Source organism: Micrasema longulum, unplaced genomic scaffold (assembly GCF_059751315.1).
Source record: "Micrasema longulum isolate JH-2025_06_02 unplaced genomic scaffold, ASM5975131v1 h1tg000571l, whole genome shotgun sequence".
NCBI lineage: Eukaryota > Metazoa > Arthropoda > Insecta > Trichoptera > Brachycentridae > Micrasema > Micrasema longulum.
Window position 1 is genome coordinate 847,488 of NW_028277767.1, and position 26,622 is coordinate 874,109.

Consider the following 26,622-nt stretch of genomic DNA (forward strand, 5'->3'; position numbering starts at 1 on the left):
CCCATCAAACATTTATTAATATGTTTTTCCATAAAAATGTTTGTTAATTATTCATTTTAAGCAAAATCCATTATTTGTTTTCATCTTTACAGATGCGCATTCCAACCGAGCACTTTTCCAATGTGCCAGTTGTCCTCTTGAGTCCCTCATTGATGCCGTCTCCAGAGGATGAAGTTAACACTTCTTTTCCACGTTCACTGATGGCGCGTTTGATTTCACCTGAGCAACACACAGTGAGCATTTCTATATAATTACGTTTCTACAAATGTTCAGGTTAAGTATTGTTAAAAAAAATGAGCATGAAATATTTCTTTCTTTCTTTATTTTGGGAAAACGTGTCAGCATCCGAATCAATCAGCAAGTAACTTATACAAATAAAACATTCGTTTTCTTTTTGTGCAATTTTTGTGCAAACAATTTTCATTGGAAAATGCATGAGCAGGGAATATTTTTTCATTATTTCATCAAATTTAAACTGGGTTGTGGTCTCAAAGTAGTAGGTATACCAACCTTTAATGTTATTGTAAATATGAGCTCAAATAACAAGATTAAAAGTAAAAATATGGAAAAATGCATTTATTATACCTATTATACCATGGTCCCTTACTCTTCTTATCAAAATTTAGGGCACAACCAAAATGATTGCTGAAAAATAGTACATCATGTAAAATACAGACTCATAGATCATACGTCTGAGGTTTAAACATCTTCTTACCATAACCTGATTGCCTTTTTCTTACATTTATTTATATGTCGAAAATGGTCTCAAAATTTAAATATTTGATAAATCGTAGAACAAAAACTTATTTTTCTGTTAAAAACAAAGCCCTTATCATTAAGTTATTCAGACATGTAGTTATGTTCAGCCGTTTCAGGTTTCACATTGCTAATATAAAAAGAAATTCAGTTAACATTTTGTTCTTTAGGATCGCTCGGATAATTCGGTAGGAAGCGCTCCCAGTAGCCCCTCGATGCAAAGAAGTCAAACGTCTTCCATGGCCCGCTCTCTAGAGGGCACTCTCAATACATCACCCGCTTCGCAGCCCCCTTCCTCGTATGCCCAGTCGGCTCCCGGTTCCCGAGGAGGATCATCTCTGGGATATGTTCCGGACCAGCTCAGTACCCTTCCTCCCTCTGCTGCAATCATGACCAGGAGTATGGAGGGCCCGCAGAGTTTACCTGTCACCAATGGAAGCCCAATGCATACATTGGATAGAAGGTAATTCAAATAAATATTACAAAATCCTGTTTACTTGGTTTTAATGTTTATTTATTTAAATCTCTGTATTATATACTTATGAAGCTGTTAAATTGGGTCAAATTCAGACGTTTAAAATAAAGATATTATGTATTTATTCAAACGTTAAAAGTTTAGGTTTCAATTGTTTTTAGGTTTCAACAATTTTTCTCCTTCTTATTAGAAAAATAAGAAGGAGAAAAATTGCACATGAATTGTTTTTAAATGGTGTTCTTTGAATGTGATTATTCTATAATTGCCAAGTTTACATTGAATCCACATTGTCACAGGATGTGTCTATGCATATTTGGGTGGATAAAAACTAGATAATAAAAACCCAAGCTAAAATTATTAGGGCTTAATCGAAAATCGACTTCTGCCAATACGATTTTAGATTGATTAAAAAATATACCGATATGGATAGTGAATATAAAAGAAGTTTTAAAGCTGCTTGCATAAATTTCACTGACCTAAATGATAAATAGGTTTGAAAAAATTTAACCATCAAATGTTAATAATTAAAATTAACATTAATAGGATTTTTAATTTAGGAAATGCAATATCCTTTAGTTATGGTGGGAAAGGAAATTTTCAAATTTGTTCGGAAGAGACCTGTTGTTGAAAATAATCTACTCTATGCAGATTGCAGATACTCGTGTGGAAACTAAAGTAGCTACTTTTATGTCAGAGTTTTTAAAATTAGATATAGAACCTCAATGCCTCAGAAAATGAAGTAATCTGCTCCTCTCGCTGTATGAGGTGATATCAGATATCTCTTAACCTCTTCTTTTTGGGAGCATTCGTGTTCAAAAAGAAGCAGGGCTCACCTTTCCCTTTTAAAATATTTTTTCACAAACGTATCCCACATCTCGAGATCCCAAGCATTTCCGTTTATACAGCGCTACAGATTAAATAATAATTCACATGGCTTTTTAGCAAGCGCAAAATTTAAAATGTACTAGCATATAAATTTTGTTGAGTACGATACATCAGAAACACAAAAATGTAATCGAAACATCGGTATCGGATGCATCCATAATAATTGTTCACAATTTAATTACCTCATTAGCTCATTACCAATGACAATGTTATCATAAATATAATATTTTTTCTTAATTAACTTTATGAACATACATACAATTTTCTATTTGCAGAAATAGATTCAACCGCGGTGCGACATTAGCTGGTGGGGTAAGAGCTTCAGACAGGCTTCGCGGAGTTCAGATGATTGTATGTCACGACTGCAAGACGATGGTCCTTCAAATAATCAAATCTTCCAGAACAAGTCGATCTGCGACTAGAAACCACACTATAAGAAACCTAACACTTAATTTATCTCCAGTATATAATAATTAAATCAATAAAATGATTTGTATCCGAGTTGCACTATACCTGTATCGTGTTCAAGTAAATATATAAGGGACACATCTGCATCACTGTTGACTGATACATGAAAGTGAGCAAAATGTTTGTAGGTTTTGGATGTATATAAAAAAAGATAATTATTCTGAATTACCCTTTTGCCTCAAGAAATAAGAAATTTGAACTTGGAGAAATATCTTCACAGGGTCAGTTCTGTTCTAGTGGTGTAGGTTATGATTCCACTTCTTCCCAATTTACATTGCCGAGATACTTAGTATCTTTTGTGAGCATTGCCTTCAAAATATATTTTTATAGCAAGAAATATCAAACATATTTACTAGATATTTTATGCACGCTATGTATGAAATTTAGTTTGTTAATCAAAGTATTGTGAAAAGAGAATTTAATTGTTCTTGGCGATTGCCATATGATTGAAATTACTTTTACAGGTGAGATAAAGTCACTTTTCATATTTTCATTTTACAAATGGTAAAACTTTATCACCACATGACCTAGGTGGTTCTCACCAAAGATATATAATAAATTACATGTATAGTAATTAATTTTAGATATACTCAACACATGTTTATGTAAACATAATAAATATGTAATCTTATATACTATGTTCAATTCAAACATAAATTCCCACAATCATAATAGGGAAACATCACATACTACAAATACCAATAAAAATATATCAAATGGATTTAGAATAATTCATTGTATTTTCAAAATCAATATGGATATTGTGGAGAATTGTTTTCATTCATAAATTTGTTAAAGATATATTTTTTTTAATACTTCACTGGTTTTTATGTCAAGATTTGTGACAATGTTCTAAACAAATTTGAATGGTCGGGAACAAATAAACATGAATCATGACATATTAAGGGGGGGGGGCAATGGAATGGCCGTTTTTGAGGAAATTCAAAATTACAAATTTAAAAATATTTTTTCTGCACTAATAAGTAACTAAAATGTTTTTTTTGCTTGACAGTATTTCATAGATCTTTATTACTTTTAAAATGTTTAAAAAAACGTGATATTTCCCTATTATGTTTTTAGAGGACATCATTAATGAGGTCCACTTTTCTTAAAGCGTATTAAAAACTTAAATTATTTTCTTAATGTTTGAATATGTATACATTTATTAAATCTACTGCAGAATTAAACATTCCCTAAGAAAAGTTGCACAATTTCTTTTACACATTTATATCTCTTATCGCCACAAAATATACTTTAATAGAATTCTAATACAGTTGACTCGAGTACATCACTCTATATTCACTTTTTGTAAGGAAGCTTTGAAAATATGTAGTACAAAGTAATTGTTAATTTTATTTCATATTCCTGTTTTAGTTAATTTTTAATGAATCTGCTTTGAATGACTTATTAAGGGAATATGTACAAGCAATTTTGAAATCCCCGAATATCCAAGCATTATATTAATGCCTTTCTCGTATAATATGTATCTAAATACACATTATTGCATTCAGATAAATGATTTTATCGACATGCCAAATTTTTATTACTGGTCTGAGACGATTCAACATAACTTTAATGTAATAAATGTAACTAGTATTTTTCTCAGCTAACAGAGGCAGGAAGCTCTTTGTGAATACCATATGCTCTACTTGGGAGCAGATATGAAATAATAATAAAGACTGTTTTATCACGTTTTTAAAAAATCCTTTAAAATAAAATTGCTTGTATATTATCTTACACCAAGGATATTTTATGAGTATTCAATGCATCAATCTTCAATGTTTTAACTAATTTGTTTGATTATTAAGTATTTGGTTTATAAAAAAAATATGCTTTTTCATGTTTTTAAAAATTGCAAGTTTATTTCAAGTGAATAACAGCTTACTTAAAAATTTCCTTTTAATTTGTTTATTTGTGCCATTAGTATTTTCTTAGTTTATAGAATATGTATTTTCATCATCATCATCATTCCCTTTACGCACCTACTGGTGCCTATGGTGCATATACCCTATGGTATTGCATTGGTACACCAATCGCAGCGTACCTTGATCATTTTTGTTACATGAAAGTAAGATGATCAGCCTTACGCTTCAGGTACTAGTCCAAGGACTATGAAATATTCTAGTATGAAAACACTCTTTTTAAATAAATATTTCATATCAACCATGTCAGGAATCGAACCCGAGACCCCTTGCTTGGTAGGCAAACACGCTGACCATTACACCACGAGGCTGATATGTATTTTCACTATGGAGCAAAATGTTTATGGAGATTTCACACATCACATGACTCTTGATTTGCAGGTGGATGGTAAATTATCTAAAAAAGCACAATTTTATCATGTACGTTTTAACTGGCAAAAAGATTTCAAAAATGCTCTAAATATTTTTTTATTATTGACATCCTGGGAAAGATTTTTTGCCATCTTGTATAAAACAATACTTTCTTTATTTTTCATAAGCAGGTTTACTCCAGAATGGTAAATTTAATGTAATAAATGAGTTTTTAACTAAAATTTTATTGATTGTATAGGCTTGTTAATTAAAAATGGTTGCTCTGCTTTTAGAAAAGTTTTTTTAATACCCGCATGTTACAATTGTGAGAAAAATTTTATTTTGAGAAATTTAATATTATTCTACATGATTTTAATCGTAATTCTGAACATTGACATATATTTTGAATGCATTAAGAACCATGAATTGTTTTTTTTACTAATTATTAGTCTCTAAATTATTTATAGGGCCCCTTTTTTTTTTTTTCGTTAAAATTGCAGCCTTTAATGTACAGTTTATTTTTTTTTTTCAAAAATTCAAAGTTTATAACAATTGTTAACAGTACTTAAAATTAATGAATATAAAATTTTGTGTAGTTTTACTCATCAAATTGATAAATGTATTTCTTTAAATTAATAAATGTAATCTTACTTTTTAAAATACTTAAACCAAAGACTTATATATTCCGCCATAATTGTATATTTTTGATTAAATATTTCAAAAAATAATTCAATATAAGTGGACAAAATTTAGACACTTAACGAAATTGTGTTCGAACTGCTTGGATTTATGGTTCATGAATATTATGGACGGAACTACATACAAACTTGTGTATGTGTGTGGTGTAGTATTGTTCAAGTCCTTTTTTTTCAATACAGTTTCCTGCACAGTAAATTTAAGGCATTAAGTAATATATATATATACCTTAAATTGCTGCAACTCTAAACGGTTATAAAATGATAATACATAGTTGAATTAAATAAAATATTTCCACATTTCACCGATAAAATGAGTAAATGTTCTGCTGAATATATAATTGTATTTATTTAATTACTTAAGTTATGTAGTTATAGTAATAGTTTTATCTTACTGGCATTTATGTGTTTTTGCCCAGCATTTTTTCATTTTCATAGAGTACATTGTATCAATGATTTATTCTTAAGTTTTATATTTCCAAATTGGAGCATCTAATAAACATTATGCAAACTAAGAAATATTTTTTATCGGCATAATCATGAAACACAGCAGTGCATTATAACTAAACAACTCATTGACAAAGGAAAACACGGGCTGTTTTCTTACATTTTCCGTACACTTGTGACTATTTATTATTTTGAATATAAGCAGTACAAAAACTTCCATAAGTTTGCATGAAGTGTGTGCAGAATATTTACTCAAGGCATGTTTATTCACCCCATAAGAAAATATTAACCAAACTAAAATAAAGTTGCTAAATTATGTATATTTATGTAAATTAAATCAAATAAATTATAATAAATACCACAAAAATATTATACTAAAATACGAATCTCAACTAACAAGAGTTGCTGGTCAACTAACATACGACAACAAAATATAATATTTAGGTATGTAAATCATATTTATGTAAACATTCAATTTAATATTGTTGTTATAATGTAAATAACAGTCTGAAATCATGTATGTATCAAAAATAATAAATTTAATGAAGCGTTCTTTTCTTTTGTTTTACTCACCTATAGCTTTTTAAAACATAATTAAGAACAGATACAACTCTGACAATTCTATTGAAACTGGTAATGAAATTGACATTGAATTGGACGATGAGAGGTAACCAGATATATTGCTGGAGAAAATAAAACATGCCATTTCCAAAATGAAAAATAAAGCAGTAGGTAATGATGGCATCTCCGCTGAATTCGTTAAACATCTAGGGTATGAAGGAGTTCGGATGATCCACAATATGTGTCTGAAAGTGTGGAGAACAGGTCAATAGCCCGATGGTTGGACAGAGTCAATTTTAATACCGCTTCATAAAAAAGGATCAACCCGTAAATGTGAGAATTATCGAACAATCTCCCTTATGTCGCATGCCAGCAAAATTCTTCTTTTCATTATAAATAAACGTTTAGAGAATTATATTAATTGTCGAATTCCCTGCGAACAAGCAGGTTTTGTGGCAGGGAGGGGTACACGGGAGCAGATCCTAAACATTCGTCAGCTGATTGAGAAGTGCCGTGAGTTCAATGAGACAATGTTACTGTGTTTTATTGACTACACAAAGGCCTTTGACTGTGTATGTTGGCAACGTATGTTTGAGATCATGCTAGAGATGGGTGTGCCACAGCATCTCACATTACTGGTGAAAAATTTATACATGGATGGGTCAGCAAGAGTAAGGATGGAGAATGCACTGTCAGCTCCATTTAAAGTAGAAAGAAGTGTACGTCAAGGTTGCATCTTGTCGCCAAAACTCTTCAACCTTTATGGTGAATATATAATGAGCGCTGGATGGGTGGAATGGCGGTGTCAAAGTGGGTGATCAACAAATATCAAATCTGAGATATGCAGACAACACGACACTGATTGCCAAAGATGAAACCGAGCTAGCAGAAGCTTGAGAGTGAGGCTCTGGGTCTTAAAATAAATAAAAGTAAGACAAAGCTAATGATTGTAGACAGAGCTGGCAGTCTCCTAAGGACAAGGACAGATGCAAGACCTTGAACTGATAGAAGACTTTGTGTACCTCGGTTTGCTTATCTCCAACAACGGCATTTGCAGACCTGAGATTGGTCGCAGGATTCAAATGGCCAAAGAAGCAATGAACGGTTTGGAGGAGATTTGGCGAGATCGAGGTATATCAATAAACACAAAAAAGCGGTTGATGGAAGCCCTGGTATTCTCCGTTTTCCTATATGGGGCTGAATTGTGGCTACGAGAGGAAGAAGATCGATGCATTCGAGATGTGGTGTTGGAGAAGGCTGCTGCGAGTGCCTTGGACAGCCAGAAGGACGAATGCATCGATACTGGAAGAGCTCCATATTACAACTCGTCTATCAGTGGTGTGTTTGAGAAGGGTACTGTCTTTCTTTGTATATATTGCTAGATGTGAGCCAGACAATCTAGAAAAGGCAATAATGTCTGGCCGAGTTGAAGGTAGAAGCCGGGGTAGAATCCCATATAGATGGACTGACCAAATAAAGGTAGCTACAGGGCAAAAATTTGATGAGTCAGTACGTCAGGCTGAGGACAGACTGGAGTGGAACAGACTAATCAGAAGTGTTAATGGTAATCGCGATCCTCAGCATTGAGGGACCGACTTAGAAGAAGAAGACAACATAAGGTTAGCACATCAAGTTTAAGTATTTTGAAGGTCCTCCCTCACTTCTAATTGGGAACTATTTTTGAAACCGCAGTTTACCACCTCATTATCAACTTCTTGATTCTGCTATTAAAAGTTTGTTGAGTATCAATGAGAAAGGTCAGTGATTTAAAAAAAAAATCCTTTATTTGTTAGACTATCAAACTAAACCAAAATTTAAAAAAAATAAATTTATGTATCGTATTGTCATCGCTATGATTTTTTCAAGTTTTGTAATTTTGAAATTACTCTGTCCGTTACATCACAAGTTGTTGTCTACTATGAACTAGTGACATTTCAAAGTAATAAATTTTTTCATACAGATTCAAGAAATGCGTTTAAGAAAACATTTTTCATATTCGATTTCCCGTAGCACTGAACTTCCCCATTGATATTATGCTTGTAAGTTTACCAATATAATAAATTTAAAAAACCCACATTATATAGGTTAATAATATATATTGTTTAAAAATATTACTAATTTTCTATTGACAGTGCGTAAAGTGTTACTTGGAAAAAATCCAAAAATTCTGTAATATTAAATCCCTTGGGGGGGAAAAGAAAAATTGTAATAACTGCATATTTTTTTTATATAATTGCCTCGTTTGCTTCACGTAGACAAATCAAATTGTGAGAAAAAATGACACACATGAATAATGAATAAAAATAATCAAATTGGTATCAAAATTATCACCCGAGTTTGATCAGGTTAAGTAGAAAATCTGACAGAATTTTATGGTAGAAGTTATGCAGATAGGATCCAAAAAAATATATACACAAGTACCTTAGAGTAATAACCTAATAGTCGCCTATAGGGAAAAAAAAACATTCTATGATTATTGACAACGGCATTAGCTACAGATTACAGCAATACAAGGGGCTGTAGGTATTCCGGTAGAGAATTGCGAGCGCTAACCAAAACCGTCCATTACACCATTAAAACCAAACTGAAAATTTGGAACGCCTTTGTTCTAAGCAATAGAGCTTAAAGGCTTCTCTAGTGAATTATTACTCTGAGGTAGTCTAATTCCGGTTCATCATACATTACATGAATGTTGAACAAACACCCTTGAATCTTCTTCGCAGAACTGGATCTAACACTCTCTACTATGGATCCCCTTTCAATATTCATACCTTACCACAACCTATGCATGTCTCCTTTTGAAGAGCTGCTTCCGACTTCTGATTTCACTACATATTCTATATATGGTGTGTCAGTTGCTACTTTGTAGAATTATGATTCAATTTCAATAATTAGGAAATTATTATCAACTTAAAATCCCACTAACTTAACAAAACAAAAGAGGACAAAAACATTACACAGTTTCAGTGTGCAAACAAACATTATTTTATTTTTAATACATTTTTGTCTGAGATAAAGCCATTGCTAATCATTATTATTATGGATAATTTACATAGCACCATTTTTGTGAAAATCACCTTAAGGGCTCTGTACAACAAGTATCCCAACAGGTCTTGCGGCTACTGAGTACATGGATTTTAGTTTCTCGTTTCCAATTATGATCGACTTTTATAACAGATAAGAGCTAGATTATAGTACATCTTGCAGCTATAGAGCGCATGGACAGTTAGAAATCTCAACTCTACTTACGAAATTTAAGTATGACATGATTTGACAGTTCATGATATTTACACACGGAAGCTAGAATAACAAACATCTTGCAACTACCAAGTATACAGACAAATATAATTCTAGCAAGTTAAAAATAATTTTAATAAACAATAGAGATTGAGCATAGTAAGTTTGTCAAGCGTTTATGATAAAAAGTAAACATTTTAGTTGTTTACAACCAAATAAATAAAGCCCTGTTTTAAAACATAATTATTGTTAACAAGATAAGGAAAGCGACGACTGGTGTTTGCAGGGTAGCTATTGTGGGTAGTCCTACGTCCGGTATCCTCTCCCTGGTAACTGAAAACACGCGCTAACAGCTGGGACTGCTAATTTGGTTGCCAATTCCCGGTAGATGGAAGATGCACATGCGTAGGAACCAAGTTATGGTGCCTATTGGCTTAACAGCTTCGTGTCCATTTTTGTCTTGCCATGTGTATAGGGTCTGATATTTATCATTTGGTATGTTACAAGAAGTAATTATTTATTTTCGAATAAACGTATGTTCACTTTAAGTAGCATTATCATTGATGTATTAGCCTGTTATAATTTATTGAGAAGTAGCGTTCGAGATTTCAAATTTGGGCACTTCCGCATCACAAATAAATACGAGGGTTGTGTAAAAAATAAGGTTCTCAACGCTGTAAACTCACCGCGCAAAATGCTAGACGAAATCCGGCAACACTGCTATGTGCGCTGGTTCCCCCACACTAGATCCCGCCTTAGTAAAACTCGCTGCGACGTTCAGTGCAGGCCTAACAGCCATCCACGATGGAACCCCTAATCGCCTAATTAACTATTCATTCATAGTTGCACTCTTTCATATCAATACTGAGAATATATTGAACGCCCCTTGTAAGTATGTAATACTGTATTATACACTACATTAGTGGGCACAACACGGGACAGACAAGTTTAAGGCAGCCAAAGTAGACACATACATGCGCAAAGCGGTCATTAACCATGCGACAACCAGTCACTTGTTTCCAATTCACGCTACCCGCTTGGTAGCCGCCTGTATAAAAATGACAGATTACTGGCAGTCTAAAACATGTCTACACATTGATGCCTTATAAACACGAACAACATGTTTTTTGAACATTAGTTTTATAATATATTTTTTAATTTTCAGCTACAGTTGGAGAGACGAACTTTACTATATTCTACGCCAACCCTGGATACAGTGGATGGGCGCAAAAAATTTGAAATACTAGACAAAGGGTAAACCATAATAGTTAGTGGACACTGACAAGGCATAATATGGTCAAACCTTTCATTTAAAAGTTGGGAATATTTTACATTGACGTCTCCCTCAAATAAATTTACCAATATAAATTTCTTCTTCACCAACTAAGTACAGTAAAACCCCTGTTTTACGTTTTTCAAGGAAGCAGTGGAAAAAAAGTGTTTAACTGAGGAAAACACTAAACGAGGAACATACAAACGAAGTTTTACTGTATGTAATTTTCCATGGCAAAAGTAATATACGCATATTCTTTCGAAAAACAATTTAATTCAGTACAATATTTTAACATTATTGTAAAAAGGTTATTATGGTATTTAATAAAACTTGCGGTTTAATACAATTCCGAGTGATAAAAAATCTCAGTAGACTCATTACAACAACCTCCCAGTTGCGGCATCTAGCGGGACAAGATGGCGGCTCGCAGGGCCACAGTGCTGCCACTTCAGCGGTCGGGTATATTAGAGTTGCTATCTCATCAGGGTTTCCATAGTAACATTATATTTAGTTTAATAATATACATAGGTACCTTGAAACACGTACAGATTTCAACAATAAAAGGAAATAAAACAAAACATTAATAATTTAATCTGTACATTTTTAATATTGATGAATTTGAAATTTAGACACACGGAACAGACATTGCCTACAGAATGCTTACCTAATAAGCTACTATCATATTTTTGAAGGCTCCAAACGCAACAGAGTTGGAGTTAAATTGAAGTCGTAAAAGATTGATCAATATTAAAATTATTTAACATATAAATAACATTGTTTCTATGTCGCAGACAGTATTTAACCTACTGTGATCATTTCAGGGGTCACTTCGTAAGGCGGGACCTCTAAGTTTAGGGGTGCAGGGCCCTTTCTTATTCTTCCAGAAGCGTCGTAATGGCTGCCGTGGCAGGGGCAGTAGTATCCACCAAACTCACCAGCGTTAGCGATTGGCACGCAGCCTAAGTGAGTGCACACTCCAATAACCACGAGCCACTCGGGCTCCTTAACTCGTACGGAATCCGGTTCAGGATCACGCAGTTCTGACACTGGGACTGCTTGCTCAGTAGATATTTCTTCAGGGGTCCTAAAAATGCATTGTATAAACATCAAATATGAGTGTGTGCTGGAACACAAACTAATCACATACCATTTTAGCATTTGGATAATTGTTCCGTATAATTTATTTAATAAAAGGATTACGCATCCATATATAGGTCAATATTTCGGGTATTTTTTTTTTTTTTAATGCAATTAAGAAACTAAAATTATTCATATAGATACTAGAGAAAAAATGACCCAAAGAATTTTATGAAAAAATGTCATTCACTATCGATAAAAGTGGAACAAACCCTATCCACACCGAATGGTGCATAGGGAAGTGCATTATTAAATTATATGCAGCGTATCTCAATCATCTGTTACAGGAAGTTAAGGTGATCAGTCGTAGGCTTAAGGAGTCAGTCCAGTCACAGTGAAATATTTCAGAGCACAAAAAAGGGTGCGTAGAATAGTGGATATCTCTAAATAACGGTTATTTAATAAATGTAATTGGCCAGTTAATTAATGGGTATGTTTTTTTTTGCACTAAACCAATGGAAGTTTTCCTATCAACCCACAAATAATACAATCGTTTGTCTTAGATGAGTGTCTCATGAGTTAATTTGAGTATGTCTCACAATGGTTAAAGGTAAGGAAATTAATATTTGAAGCTTGCACTTTGTGGTTATCCATTAAAATAAAACAACTTTGTTTTTGACCACTTATTTTATTTTTATTTTCTACTGATGGTTTTGAAGCTACACACGCTTCCTCGTCGAGATAGTGGTTAAAAAAAGCTGTTTTATTTTAATTTAAAAAATTAAGGATATTGTTTTATACACCATAAAACAGATTAATAGTATTTTAAAAATTTAACATGAGATATAAAGCACCCATAAGCCACATATGTATTTTTATCTATTTATCAACGGAAATACACAAGGATAAGTTGTTCCAACATAATAGTATCGAGGCTTTGCTGACAGAATGTTCTAAGTCATTAACTCTTTCACCGCTAAGCAAAGATTACGTTTGTCGACACCCGTACGCAGCGGCATATTTTCAAGCGCTAAAAATCACGGATGAGATTTTTAAATCGTCTAGTTATAAGAAAAAAAGGCATTTATCCGTATAATTTATCATTTAGTTATCTTCCCAAATCAATATTCAAATAAGTTTTTGTTTGTAAACAAAGAAATTACATCAATAATTATTCAAACAAAAGTGTTCAAACCGATTTGTGAACAGAGCGCTAGCATTATACTACAGGTACTCACTCATGATTGTTCGAAGATTATATATTGAACGCATTTGCTTATAATATAACTCAACAAACAAAATTATTGTTTGTTCAAAATTCGCCAAATATTATGTCTTAATTTTTATTTATTTATTTTTTTAACGTCGCATCGGTTCAAATTTCAAGATGCGTGAGAAGCAAAACTCATATTTATGTTATTTTTATTGTTAAAATAAAAATACCTATACTTATTACAATATTTGAGTTTGTCCAAATGTTCGTAGACAAAAGACTGGATTTCATCCCCTCGGGAGTCATTAAGATTAACAAATTACAACAGGGATGGAGAATACCTTAAATAAGGGAATATGGAAGTCTAGGCTAGTCTAGTCTAATTTACATTACCTTATTTAAGGTATTCTCCATCCCTGTTGTAATTTGTTAACCTATACTTATGATTTTAAGATTCTACATATAAAATAATAAAAGTGAATTTATCGTCAGTTAATATCAGAGTTTTCCGTGGCATATATGGAAACAAAAATATTTCGAATATCGTTTTCAACATGAAAGACTTTTCTCGCTTACTTTAAAATCTGTCCCTCATAAATCTGCTCATTACTTTAACATCGGTTTGAAATATTGAGATAAGATTTTTTTTAGAAAAATAAAACACGAAGAAGCAAAATGATGTTTTTAATGTAATTAATAGAGTAGTTATTATTTAAAGATGTTATTATTTTCAAATACAATTCTTACATCTTTTCAGTACAAGAGTAACACAAGGTATTCAATAACACGATCAACGCACACTTCTATAGAGATAACGAAAACGACACTCGAGATACGGCTCGAGGTCATTGCTGAGTTAGAATTTTAAAACTGTTGGGTCATTTTTTCGCCCGCTCTGATTGAAATCTTTTATATTATAATCCTAGGAGTTATTCAGAGATGTCACTCATCAACAAATGTTCAGGGAATATTTCGATAGAAACTTTTTGACCATCTATCGTGCACTTATCAAGTATCAGCCTGTAAAGTCGAAAATGTCTTAAGACAGTTGCAGCACGAATTTTCAGACTGTCTAAAGATAGTTCCTGCTGGGATTGGGTTAAAACAAGTTCCGAAATAATCGCATTAAAATCTTTTATATTTTTTTCAACGCATTATTTCATTCACAATTTTCTTTTATTTAATTTATTTCAAAGCTTTGAAAGAGTAATCTTTATTCCAGGCATAAAATTTGAAATCAACATCTTGCACCTATATTAAAAAATATTTTTAATATTTAAACACTGTTGACTTGATGCATTCTGTCAGTTAAGCCTCGATACATTTTTTGTCTAAATGGTTCTTCACTAGTTATAGTTCGAATCGGAGTTTTAATGGAGCTCCGCATCCACAGATCATTCGCTTACTATTTCTATGACGTTTGATGCTATTTTTTGAAAGATGGCCGTATTAAAGTTGGACAACAACAAAATTACATATATATATATAATACTTTTTTTATTTTATTTGGCAGATAGTTAGGTATATTTATATTACATATTTACCTGCACAAAATGTAATTTTCTGACTCTACCTTATTTTGTTAAAACTAAAAACGTACTAAAATATAATTTTCTTTGCAAATTGTTAGTACTTCTTTTGTTTATTGTTCTTCAAAATATCTGAGTCCACATCCGAATCTGTGAATGTCAATACCTAAAATCTGCATCCTCCACAATTCAAATCACAAAAACGAACACCCCAAATAAAAAATATATAAACAGTGCTTCTTTTTTAAAAACATACCTATGTCTGATGAACAGTGGCTTTCCTCTCCACTTGAATGTTACAGATTTTCCTTCGGGAATGTCTGCAAGCTTTATTTCAATTTTAGCCAAAGCCAGAACATCAGCAGAAGCTGCCATTGACTTTACCAAAGCATGAACTAAAGATTTGGCAGTATATACTCCACCAATAGCACTACCTAGAATATAATAAATAATTAGACACAGATTCTCACATTGAAACAAAAAATGTAACTGGGTAAAATTTTAAGAGAATAATAAAGAATGAAGATGATCTTGGGGTTTATATTGCATTCACTCTCATTTTTATGATCACGTGTAACTTGTGAAAAATGGTGAGTGACAGAATTCTTGAATCTCGCATGCGACATTAGTCGATTGAATACGAGTTGACTATATTTTGAGAGCCTCGAAATACTCAATTTTGCATCTTGTAAGAAGAGTGAAAATACCCACAATTTTATTTTTAGATAGCGGTGTTTTTTATTAAATTAAAATAAGTAAAAACTAAGTACATAGTCCAGTCAAATTAGACAAAAAAGGGTAATTGATGGAAAAAAATCCTAGAGTTTTGGAAATGGTCTTGAACGCTTCCTTTAGACTTGGGTTGATGTGTGTCAAAGTCCCCAACGGTGCATGCAATTTGCCTTAGCATCCAAACTTTAGAAGTTCATAGCTCGGCAACCAAATATCCTAGGACAAAAATGTAAAGAATAATTTTTGTAGGAAATTGTATCACCTTCAATTTTGAATTAGAAATATGTTTCGGTAGGAGTGATAGTTTCTGAGATTTATGCGAAAAACTAAAAATGGTAACTTGAAACCCTCCCCTCTTCTCGAGCTCACCACCAACTATCGGGGATTTTCAACACACATTTACCCAAGTCTAAAGAAAGCATTTAAGACCATTTCCAAAACTCTGGGATTTTTCCCCTCAATTCGTCTAATTTGACTGGACAAACAGTTATACCATGCTGATGATTATCAAGAAATGTGAAACTGTTTTGCAGTGATTGTGGGAGAGCATTAAAATGAATAACCTGCTAAACTTCAGTTAAAGAGGCTCGTCAGCAGGCGAGGAAGAGAGGATATGGAAGGAAGTTATGAAAAATACACCACAACACCCAGAACAATTGAAAAAATATCTTCATTGGATTTTTTCTTTCAAATGGCGAGAATCAAACTCGCGATGCTTGTTAGCAATAACATTGACTGCGCCACGGCGCCTGTCAATGATATTCTGATTAACTCTGCCATATCTTGTTAGCCTCATCGCAGTGCCCAGATGATGGACGCAACTATGCTGTCTAAGCATCAGCAAGAAAGACAAATAATACACAACATAACAACCAACAAAAGTATCATCAGTATCTAAAGTAAAGTAAAGGCAATCAACATCTAAGGACTAAAGTTTGAAGGTAATATTATCCACCATTGATATCGTGTGTACCTAGACTCTATATTCCATACAAAACAGTTCTTCATCTTGGTTAAATTTTTCAATAAAAATAATATTTACATATTACAACAGAGATGGAGAACATTTTAGAAAAGGGAATTTAGAAGTCTAGGCATATACAGGGCTTATAACCTGTCATTGGCTGGCTTAAGTGACCACTCTACACATTGAGTAACATTCACCATTCTGCCTATATATGAACATCTATATTCCTTCAATTATTTCATCTGTTGATATTTGTGAAGTTGAAGAGCTGAAACCTTTATTGATGTGGGTGAGATTCATCTGATTGAATTGTTTCACCCACATTTTTGCTGTTCATCTCTAGCAAATATTCTCCACCTCTGTTGTAATATGTTAATATTAACAGCTCCCTAGGAGGTTGAATCCAGTTCATGTCTACAATAATTTGGAAAAACTCAAAACACTGTTGAAAAACTATATGATTGAATTATAGATTAAAGCCAAATTTAACTTGTGGTTTGTGTTGGGTGTTAATGAAAGAATGGACTCCGACCACTCGAAAGTATTACTAAGTTGGATGTGACACAGATCCAACAACCAACCACTATGTGGTTTCCCTTAAGGGTAGGCGGAGTATAACGCTACACCACTCCTTCTTTGCATACAGATTCCGCTTCCTCTACATTTTTTCACGAACGCACGCTGATTATTCCAACTGTGACATGTCTATTTAAAAGTATTTGTTGGATTTAGTCCTGCCTTGTCTTTCACGGTCTTCCTCGTTTTCGGAGCATAACATTTGTCCCATTTGCGAAGATACAATGCCATATAATTATATATGCCAGTTTGGTCAAATCAAGTCACTCATAAAAATTATGTTAAAATAGGTACTATTAATTCCTATAAACCATAAGTTTTATGACAATTTATATGGGAAAGAAATGAAAGAAGAAAGTAATCATCATTCCATGTCCGCTCTCTAGTTGGAGCATATGGTGTCCACAAAGATCCTCCAAACATCTCTGTAGGCTGCCAGCTCTTGTGCATCCTCCCAAGTCAGGTTCACGTCCCGTAGTTCTGATACGAACTGCCGACGAACAGTAAGCAGTGGACGTCAAGGACGTTGAGAACCTGATGCCTTGTAAAGTAGGCAAGCGTGGTTAAGGCTTTCAGGAGGAATTCACAGAACATGGCCAAGCCTACTGTATCGCCTCCGCTTGATGACAGTTGTCACCGGAGTTTGCAGCGACCATTCTTTTATTACTTTGTTCCTTACAAAGTCAAACCACCGCACACCCAAGATTCTTCTGAGACACCAAATCTCAAAACTAAGAATTTTGCTGTTTTGGGCAGTAGTGAGGTATCACGATTCGCATCTGCAGAGGAGAATAGGTGTTATGCAGGCGTTATATAGGCGGCATTTGGTTTTCACTGAGTACATATCCGATCTCCAGACATACTTCATACTGTTGAATGTGGCATCTGCTATTCCTAGCCGCGCTCTCAGTTCTTTTAGAAAGCTGGCATTTTCCATGACATACACTCCCAGGCATTTTTAACTTTCGACCCTATTGATGACTTGGTTTGACAGTCAGGGGATTTTGAGCATCGAGATATGAAGCATCACACAGTACATGGGTTTTTGCAATATTGATTTTTAAACACACGCACGTGGAGTTCCTAATTAGGCTATCTATATCTATACTGGCCTGAAGACCCCTGACTGAATCGTCAATTATAACCGCATCATCAACATATTCTAGGAAGCAGAGTATTCGGGAGGAGATGGATATTCCTCGATCTAGTCGAATTGACTTCTTTAAGATGAAGTCCATGAAGAGTTACAATAAGTTTATTCAGGTGGGATTCAATCAAGAGACAACATTTTGACTGTGCATGTCTTATAATGGCACATTGCTTGCCAAATAGTATTTTTGGAGTACTGTCAAGTACGTCAGTTGTACGGATAAACTAGGCATTGTAAATAAGTTGACTTACTTCCAGCAATCAAGTAGGTGAAAGCTTTACGTGCATCATCCGAGTCATTACTGCTCACATTAGGGCTGGATACAGAAGGGCGGCGATAGTGAGAAAAGTCAGGCACGGTAACATCGGTGTGAGCATAGCGAACCGATTGAGTATTCACTAAAATCAAACGCAAAACAAAATGACTAACATTAAATGGCAATGTTATGTAATGTTAAGTCTAGCTCGAATGAATCGATATGTGGGGTAACTAAATAAATAAATTATTGCAAATAAAAACCTCCAGGCCCAGACTTGATCCTCAGACGAGATGGTGGCAGAGCATCGCCTAATGATTGGGTGGTCGTGGTTCGTGTCTGCGGTCCAACCACAATTTTTTCAGGGGCAACAACAGCTACCGCGGTTGGCCTGAGCCCCGAAGCCACGGCTTGGGACGTGGCTTTAATAAAAGGTGATAGTGTTCCGGCTTTCGTTACGACATTAATCATCTTGACGCGTATTTTATTCTGCCTAAACTATAGAAGACAGGAACTCAGACCGCGCAATAAAACGCCAGGATTCTAAGACAGAAAATTTTCAACAAGGTACCTGTGTTGCTACTAAGAAATATATTTGACGTTTATCTTATTCATAGATATTTCTACAATAAAAATGTACAAAAAACAACGTGTACTTACTTACATAAAATTAGTTACTTTCCGTAATAGTTTTTGGGTTTTTTTTTTGGTACCTCATAAGAAATGACTAATACTAGAAATGAGAGTAATGTGTTTGTTACCTTCTTATACAAATAAATGATTGAATAAAGGGTAATAAAAACAATATTTTTATTCTTATGTAAATACTTATAACTAAAACAAACGTAAACTATGAAATAAAACTGAAACATAATAAGAAATAAAGTAATACTAAAACCATTATCATTAAGAAGATAATGTTTTTAAATAACATGGCGTAACAAGTAAAACGCTTGCCTCACGTATTGAGGGTTTCAAATTCGATTTTTAGTGAGATCGCAGTAATCAAATATGATTTTTCTTTGGCCTGTCTGTTTTGTGTTGTACCACTATAATTGGGCATGTAAAGTAAATGAATCATCATCATCAACGTTCTTTTTCCACATCTAATGGTGAATAATTCACTGTATTGGCACACCAATCGCAGCGTATCTTGACTATTTTTGTTACATGAAGGTTAGATGACCAGTTTTACGCTTAAGGTATCTTCAGGTACAAATAAATAATATAAACTAGCAAATACGAAAAACATCAAATTGAACATTAAAGTGATACCTGTTCTACTGCGATAAATTTTTTTTCTTCTTCTAGCAACTCCAAATAAAATGACGAACTGTTTTAAAAAAATAAATATCAATTAGCAATTACTTGTTATTTGTATCATCTTATTAGTGCCATACATTCATAATATGTTATAAACAGCTAAATGACGATGTTTCTAAAAACACACAAAACTGAACTCAAATACAAATTATATTTCACCAAAAACACGATTTAGAAAAAAAGCTTATAAGATGAAAAAAATAAAGAAAATTAAATAAAGAGAATACACTTAGAATGTGCACGTATAAATATACGGTCTACAACAGTAAAGTTAATACAATCTGCTTTTTCAAAACATTTAATTATTTTTTTTAAATAAAAAGAAATCGCTCGAAATCATGATCTAAACATTAATATTATTTTATTATACATAGCCATGGTCGTAGAACAACGATGGATGTTCAAAACTGTGGCATTGACTTGCTTTTATATTTGATCTTGAAAAGGTTTTGTAAAGGCTTCGTGTATCAGGTTGGGAATTTTTTTTGAATAACTAACCCAAGTATCAAATGATTTGCTTTTGTGCTAATCAAATTATTACAGAAAGTGTAAAAAAACAATGGAACCGTTGTTATGTAAAGTTCAAAAAAATTACATGTGCCGCTATTTTATAATCATAACGATAAGTCCGTTGATTGTGATTGAAAAATTATTATAAAACAAAAGTAAATTATTATTTAAACTTTTGATATTGATGTACGCGATTTCCGGAATCCACGTGAAATTGAAAACATCAACAGTAATTTTATTCACTGAGCAATTAAAAAAAAAAAAAGTAAAATTCATTTTCTTCACTTCTAACCCCGCTTTTTAGTTAAGTGAGCTTTTATAATATTTTTAGGTTGGCAACCCTAAAATGAATAGAGTAAAAAAAACATATTTCAGGGATTGGTTGGAAAAGCGAAGTGTTTTCAAATTCGAGTCAGAGCCTATTTAAGGTAAGTTATTTTCGATTAAAACTTTTAATTTCCACTACAATAGAGTTACTTTGATGCATAAATAAAGTTTAAATTTGATGGATATGTCATAATTTTCACTTTTGATGGCTTTTCCGTATCAGTGCATCAGCTGCGATTTACCTTGACAAGATGGTTGCAATACGGATATTTTGACGTTTTTTGCTTTCCTGAAATTCACTTCCGGGAAAGTTTTGACAACTTATCCTTACGCTTTTCCCAAATTAAACAGTGCCGACAGTGAAACTATTCTTAGAAAACGACTGACGTTTCAGTAAAAAAGTGACAATCTGTTGCAATTTTATGCTGTTTACTACGCACAGTACACATGCTCCGCAATCTACCTGATAGATATTGATTGATTGTTGTTACTCGTTACCAAATATAAGCTGTGCGTGCTTTATTCATAGTTGATTGATACTGACTTGAGGGTTATGTTATACATAAATGATGACAAGCTATGTATGTAAGACATTCCAGTACGGATCTCAGAATTGGGAATACAATTATTTTGTCAACGTTCGCAGCAAAATTAATAGAAAGTTGTATTGCATCGTTCTACTCGAGAAATGCATAAAATGGTTTAAAAGTATGTCAGGCGTTGCAATAGGCGGAAGTTTGTCAAAATTCAAACATCGTTCGACGTGATCGTACCTACTCTCTATATTTTTCATGAAATAGATTTCTCTTAGATTATAATTATTTTAAAACGAGATAATTTTTGGTACCCACCTTTATATATGTATTTACACATATTTGTTAATGCTTCAATTTTTTTTAATAAGTTGGTAGTATATGTACTTATTTAACCTGTTTGATTCTAGTTAGAACCTTATTATCATCGTTTTGTTAATATCAAAGTAAACTTTACGTATCTCGGTGTTTCTTCTCAGGTTAGAGAGTTTTATATGTAGCATGGCTCGTTCATGTTTTCTCTGTGCTACCTGGAGCTTCCTTATAGTCGATTTGGTGAGTGTGTTTCCGCTCCATTTGTCAATACTGGAAGTACACATCGGTCATACATTCTGCGCTTTGTTGGGTCGGGATAACGGGAAAGATTAAATGGTCATTTGCGGGATAGTTTGCCAGATTAGGACCAAAGATGGACCGAAAGGGTAGTATGAAGTGGAGAGGATGATTTATAAACGATTTAAATTGATTCAGATTCTAGAATAATCCACACCAGCACACCCGATAAAAGAAACTATTCGTAAAAACTCGATGAAAAAATTGACAGGAAAATTATTTTAATCATGTGATGTATTCGGTATTTGCACCTGTTTAATTAGTTTATAATTGATAGTTATATCTAATTGTAGGTTATTTTTCGCTTCAGGTGTCAGCTACGATGAAATATAAATAATTACAATGATGTTATTATTATTAGAATACGATATTAATCGTCCACTTTTTTCTGTTAGTGTAATTTATTTTTAATTTTTGTATCGAAACCTGTAGGCAAATTTAATAATCCAGTGACTAATGTTAATAAACATCAACATGTTTTTTTGTTGTTTATCTAAACTCGTAATTTTATTTTACTTTTAAATATAATGGTGTATAGAAAAATGTATGTTCGGAAATCACAATTAAACTGAATCAATTCTCCAATTTTACCATAGCAAAGTAAGGGTATATTTATAATGTATCTATTTATTGATCTAAAATGACAGCCAATCTGCGCAGGAAAATTGCACACCTGAGAAGACTTAGAAATTTGTTCATTTTGCAGAGTTTGGCTTCACTAGAATGCGAGCTACCGGCATACAAACAGCATTAATGATCGTGCCCCCCACTCCCTGCCTCCGTCCGCCACCCCCGCCCCCACCAACCCTGTGATCATGTTTGTGCATCCTCGGGTAACATCCACCCTCCCTTCCCAATCCCGAACATCAAAGCTCCTCTGAAGCGCATTCCATTTAGCATTATTGAATTTGCGTACGAGAGGGTTGACTGACGCTGATTCCGCTGCCTGAATTATGTATTCTGCTCACTGCCTACACCCTCTCCCCTGCCCGTGGCATATGAATATGTATTTTACCACCGCTATCAAAATACTGAATTATTCGCCATAAAGGGTTAGAGAATACAATTAGGTATTAGGTCCCACGGTATCGATTATGCAACAAAAACCACAAGTAATGAGGAAATTCAGTGGTTTTTAAAAATATATATTTGTTCATAGACCATCAAACTAAGTCAATTAAAAAAAAATATTGATCAACCCTTACGGATTTTAAATGTATTTATATTATTATATTAAAAGCGCCACGAGAAGAAAGAGAACAAAGTTTTGTAATTTTGAAATTACTCCGCCTGTGACCACACAAGTTCTGTACGGTGTGTTCTGTTGATTGGTGAATTGGCTTCCCGTAAACCTATCTATCACAACACTCTATCATTGGTTGATTCACAAGAACTCGTGACGTCATGACGTCATTCAAAGTAGTTAATTTAAAAGAAAACCATTTTTATTATTTTTTAAATAGATTTTCTAGAAACTTAGCTGTACAAATGCTCTAATTTTTACCGCGTGTAAGAAAACATTTTTTATTTCCAATTTCCCGTAGCACCAAGTTGGCTTGGCAAAACGAAAAATTTTTTTTAAACATTTGATGGTTGAAAAGGTTTCAGAATCCCGAATATTTTTTTTTGTTATAATCAAAGTTAAATATTAATTGTGGCAATGCAGTTAAGAATGAAAAATATGGTAAAGCAGTTTTAACTGAATGCTGTTTTACTCGTATTAGAGTTCATAAGAAAAAAAATAGATCATAATATGTATCCTATATCAGCGGTTCCTAAAAGGTATCCGCGGAACCCTGGGGTTCCGAGAGTGAGGGCGTATTATGGTAGAAAACAGGCAGTCGACGCCGCGCCAGCGCGGCGCTAAAAACAAGTTCAGAACTGGATGCCGCTCTAAATCTCCATATTCAATTGTCGGGCATTAAACAACCTAATTTTAGTGCTATTATAAGTAAAGATTTTAAATTAAAATTATAGTCTTTATTTTCAAATAGAACATTACATTATGCAAACAATAAGGTGTCATGGGTCTTAAAAATATAATTTTTGTCAATTTACTTTTTTATCGTCGAGATGGTGGGGTTTTGCGAAAAAAGGTAGACCAATAATTGGAACCCTAATTATTAGGGTACCATAGCTATAAAAAATTGGGAATCGCTGTCCTATAGGATTATTGCCAAGAAAGGGGTTAAACAACAACATACCATTATCCCGTTTTCCGTAAGCAGAGTTAGAAAGGATACAACGCCATACCAATATTAATATACAGATTTTGTTTTCTCTACATTTTCACTCTCACAAAAATAAGTTTTGCAAAAAGATTGAACGTAAAAAATATTAATCTTTAAAAATGACATCAATTGAACTCGTCTTTCGAACCTTTTATCAATTTATACGTACATTATTTCAATGAATACGAATCTCTTTATTCTTTCATTCAACTTTCATAAATGTTCTACCATTTATTATTATTTTCTGAATGTTTGAAACAAATATAAAAAAACAAAGGGGTGCAAAGATCAACAAAACAAATATCTATAAAAGCAAAAGATGATAAACTAAAGTAAAGTTATCGTTGTCGGAAATCAAAAATGTTGTAAGGAACAAAGCGAATATTTAAAATATATGATATTTCTTGTTTTTGACAATATATAAATAGCGATTTTCTTAGTAAATACCAATGCTTAGCTTCTTATGGTTGCAAATAGCAAATAGCAAAATATGGCACTTGTTTGAATATAAATTTCAAGCAGTACAGGAGATATAGGCGCATCAGCAAAGACCGCCTGCCTTTAACGAATAATAATAATAACTAACTTCTTTAGGATTTTTTTTTCCAAATTATGCTTTATTTATTTATCATACGGGTTCCTCGTAGCTTGGTATTGAATACAGGCGAAAACTAATTATATGTTGTACTTGTATTACCTATTAGGTTGACTTTAGTTTCTTGTTTGTTACTACACAATCTCTTCTGATTATCAAGATATCGAGTTTCATTTATTATTTTTAAACAATTTTTTTTGATGGAATGTATCAGTAATAAACAAAATATGTATAGGTTTTTAAAAACCTGCTAGCAAAAATACATATTCTCCACACAGCATTCACACAGATGAGATGGGCTCCGGGGAAACCAAGAGCCTCCTGTGTGTGGTTTAAATATTTACATAATAAAACTTTCTTATTGTGCAGAAACATCCACAATCTTCGATTCCATAAGTGTCCTTTTCATTGATATTTTTCATTTTTTATATATTATTATTTATTTATTTATTCATATAAATACACATATCACAAAAAAATTATAATATATCCCTAACTCGATGAGGCCAAGAGCCTCGTGTTGAGTTGGGATACAACAAAATAGAAAGTGGAAGTATGCATAATATTAAAGAATACTACAAGTAAAAAATATTACATAAATTTCAATCAACATCTGGACAACACTCTTAATAGTACCATATATACATCTATGCAATGTCTCGCAGCAGTCTCCTGCAATGTTCTCTTCCCTTAGACAAAACCCACACTGTACACTTCTCTTGAAAATGGCCTTCGTTTTGAATAACTTTAAATTCAGCCCTATATCTTTGGGGTCTAACATGATTGGAACATTTGACCAAATCATCATACTTTGCCTTTGTTATAGGCATGCGGGATTTATATAATTTTTCCTGTGCTTTTATTTTTGTGCCTTGTACCAAAATATCTTGGTCGTTTGGTTCTGGATATTGAATACTTAACATCAAATGTTTTTATTTTATTTATTGACACTTTATATACATATACAATAAATATACATATAAGGGCGAGCATATTGCCTTAAGGCAATTTCTTCCTACCTACCCAAACCGTTCAGTTTGAGAAAATTATAAATACATGGACATATTGAATCTTACAATTTTATACAAAAATTAAAAGCAAAGATTAACAAAAATAAATATATGTATAAAAAAAAAATAACACTTTACTATGAAGAGAGGAGAGGGGATGGGAAGGAAAGAAGAAGGATAAAGGAACAATTCAAATATTTAGATAGTGACATTTCAATCTCGACTTAAATGTAAATAAAGAAGGGGCGTCTCTAACATTAGTTGGTAGATTATTCCACAATCGAGCGGCTACTACTGTGAAAGAGGAGGCAAAAAAAATTAGAGCGATGACAGGGTATTAAAAGGGTTCTCTCGTTACTAGAACGAAGAGATAGTCCGTGTTGTGAAAGAGGTTGGATGAGCTCTCTCAGATAAACAGGCGAAGTGGGATTATTTAAAATATTGTGAAGAAGTGATAGAATGTGAATGTTTCTTCTATGCCTGATACTGAGCCAGTGTAGTTGCGTGCGATACTCGGTTATGTGGTCAAATTTGCGAAGATTAAAGATATAACGAATACAAATATTCTGCAATCGCTCTAACTTATCAAGCAATTCAGAGTTAGCATCTGGATAACATACATCCGCGTAGTCAAGGAGTGGAAGAAGTAAGCTCTGGACTAATGTTTGCTTAACATTAATTGGCAAGAAATTCTGTAATCTTTTAAGTGAGTGCAAACTGCTATAAAGTTTACGACTAACTTCGTTAACCTGATCGTGCCACTCTAAATGCTTATGAATGATAATACCTAAGTTTTTGACTGAAGTCATGAATGGAATTTCTGTACCATCTATTTTGAAAAGAGGAAGTGTGGAAAAATTCACTTTTGAATACATTTGTTTACTACCAACAAGTACAATTTGGGTTTTTGT

The 26,622-nt window shown here is 33.1% G+C and overlaps 3 protein-coding genes across 5 annotated transcripts in view; 2 read left to right on the plus strand and 1 right to left on the minus strand.

The window, feature by feature from the left end:
• spir (spire type actin nucleation factor) overlaps nucleotides 1–6,551 on the plus strand; it is a 264,272-nt gene extending 257,721 nt beyond the window's left edge. For all 3 annotated transcript variants that reach the window (XM_088228251.1, XM_088228252.1, XM_088228253.1), the window contains 3 exons: nucleotides 93–233; nucleotides 927–1,219; nucleotides 2,392–6,551. In XM_088228251.1, coding sequence (XP_088084377.1) covers nucleotides 93–233; nucleotides 927–1,219; nucleotides 2,392–2,593 — 636 coding nt within the window. In that variant the 3' untranslated portion in view covers nucleotides 2,594–6,551. The remainder of the gene's footprint in view (nucleotides 1–92; nucleotides 234–926; nucleotides 1,220–2,391) is intronic.
• Nucleotides 6,552–11,650: 5,099 nt separating this feature from the next.
• RFeSP (Rieske iron-sulfur protein) lies at nucleotides 11,651–19,222 on the minus strand. Its single transcript, XM_088228235.1, has 4 exons — nucleotides 18,834–19,222; nucleotides 18,566–18,712; nucleotides 15,146–15,323; nucleotides 11,651–12,154 (listed from the first exon to the last, which is right to left on the minus strand). Exons 1-4 carry the CDS (start codon nucleotides 19,039–19,041, stop codon nucleotides 11,869–11,871), a joined length of 819 nt encoding a protein of 272 aa, XP_088084361.1. The 5' UTR covers nucleotides 19,042–19,222; the 3' UTR covers nucleotides 11,651–11,868.
• A 1,533-nt stretch (nucleotides 19,223–20,755) lies between these two features.
• Nucleotides 20,756–26,622, plus strand: part of chinmo (Chronologically inappropriate morphogenesis) — a 177,331-nt gene continuing 171,464 nt past the window's right edge. Inside the window, exon 1 of the mRNA XM_088228233.1 lies at nucleotides 20,756–20,831. The gene's annotated coding sequence lies outside the window, so the exon portion shown is untranslated. The remainder of the gene's footprint in view (nucleotides 20,832–26,622) is intronic.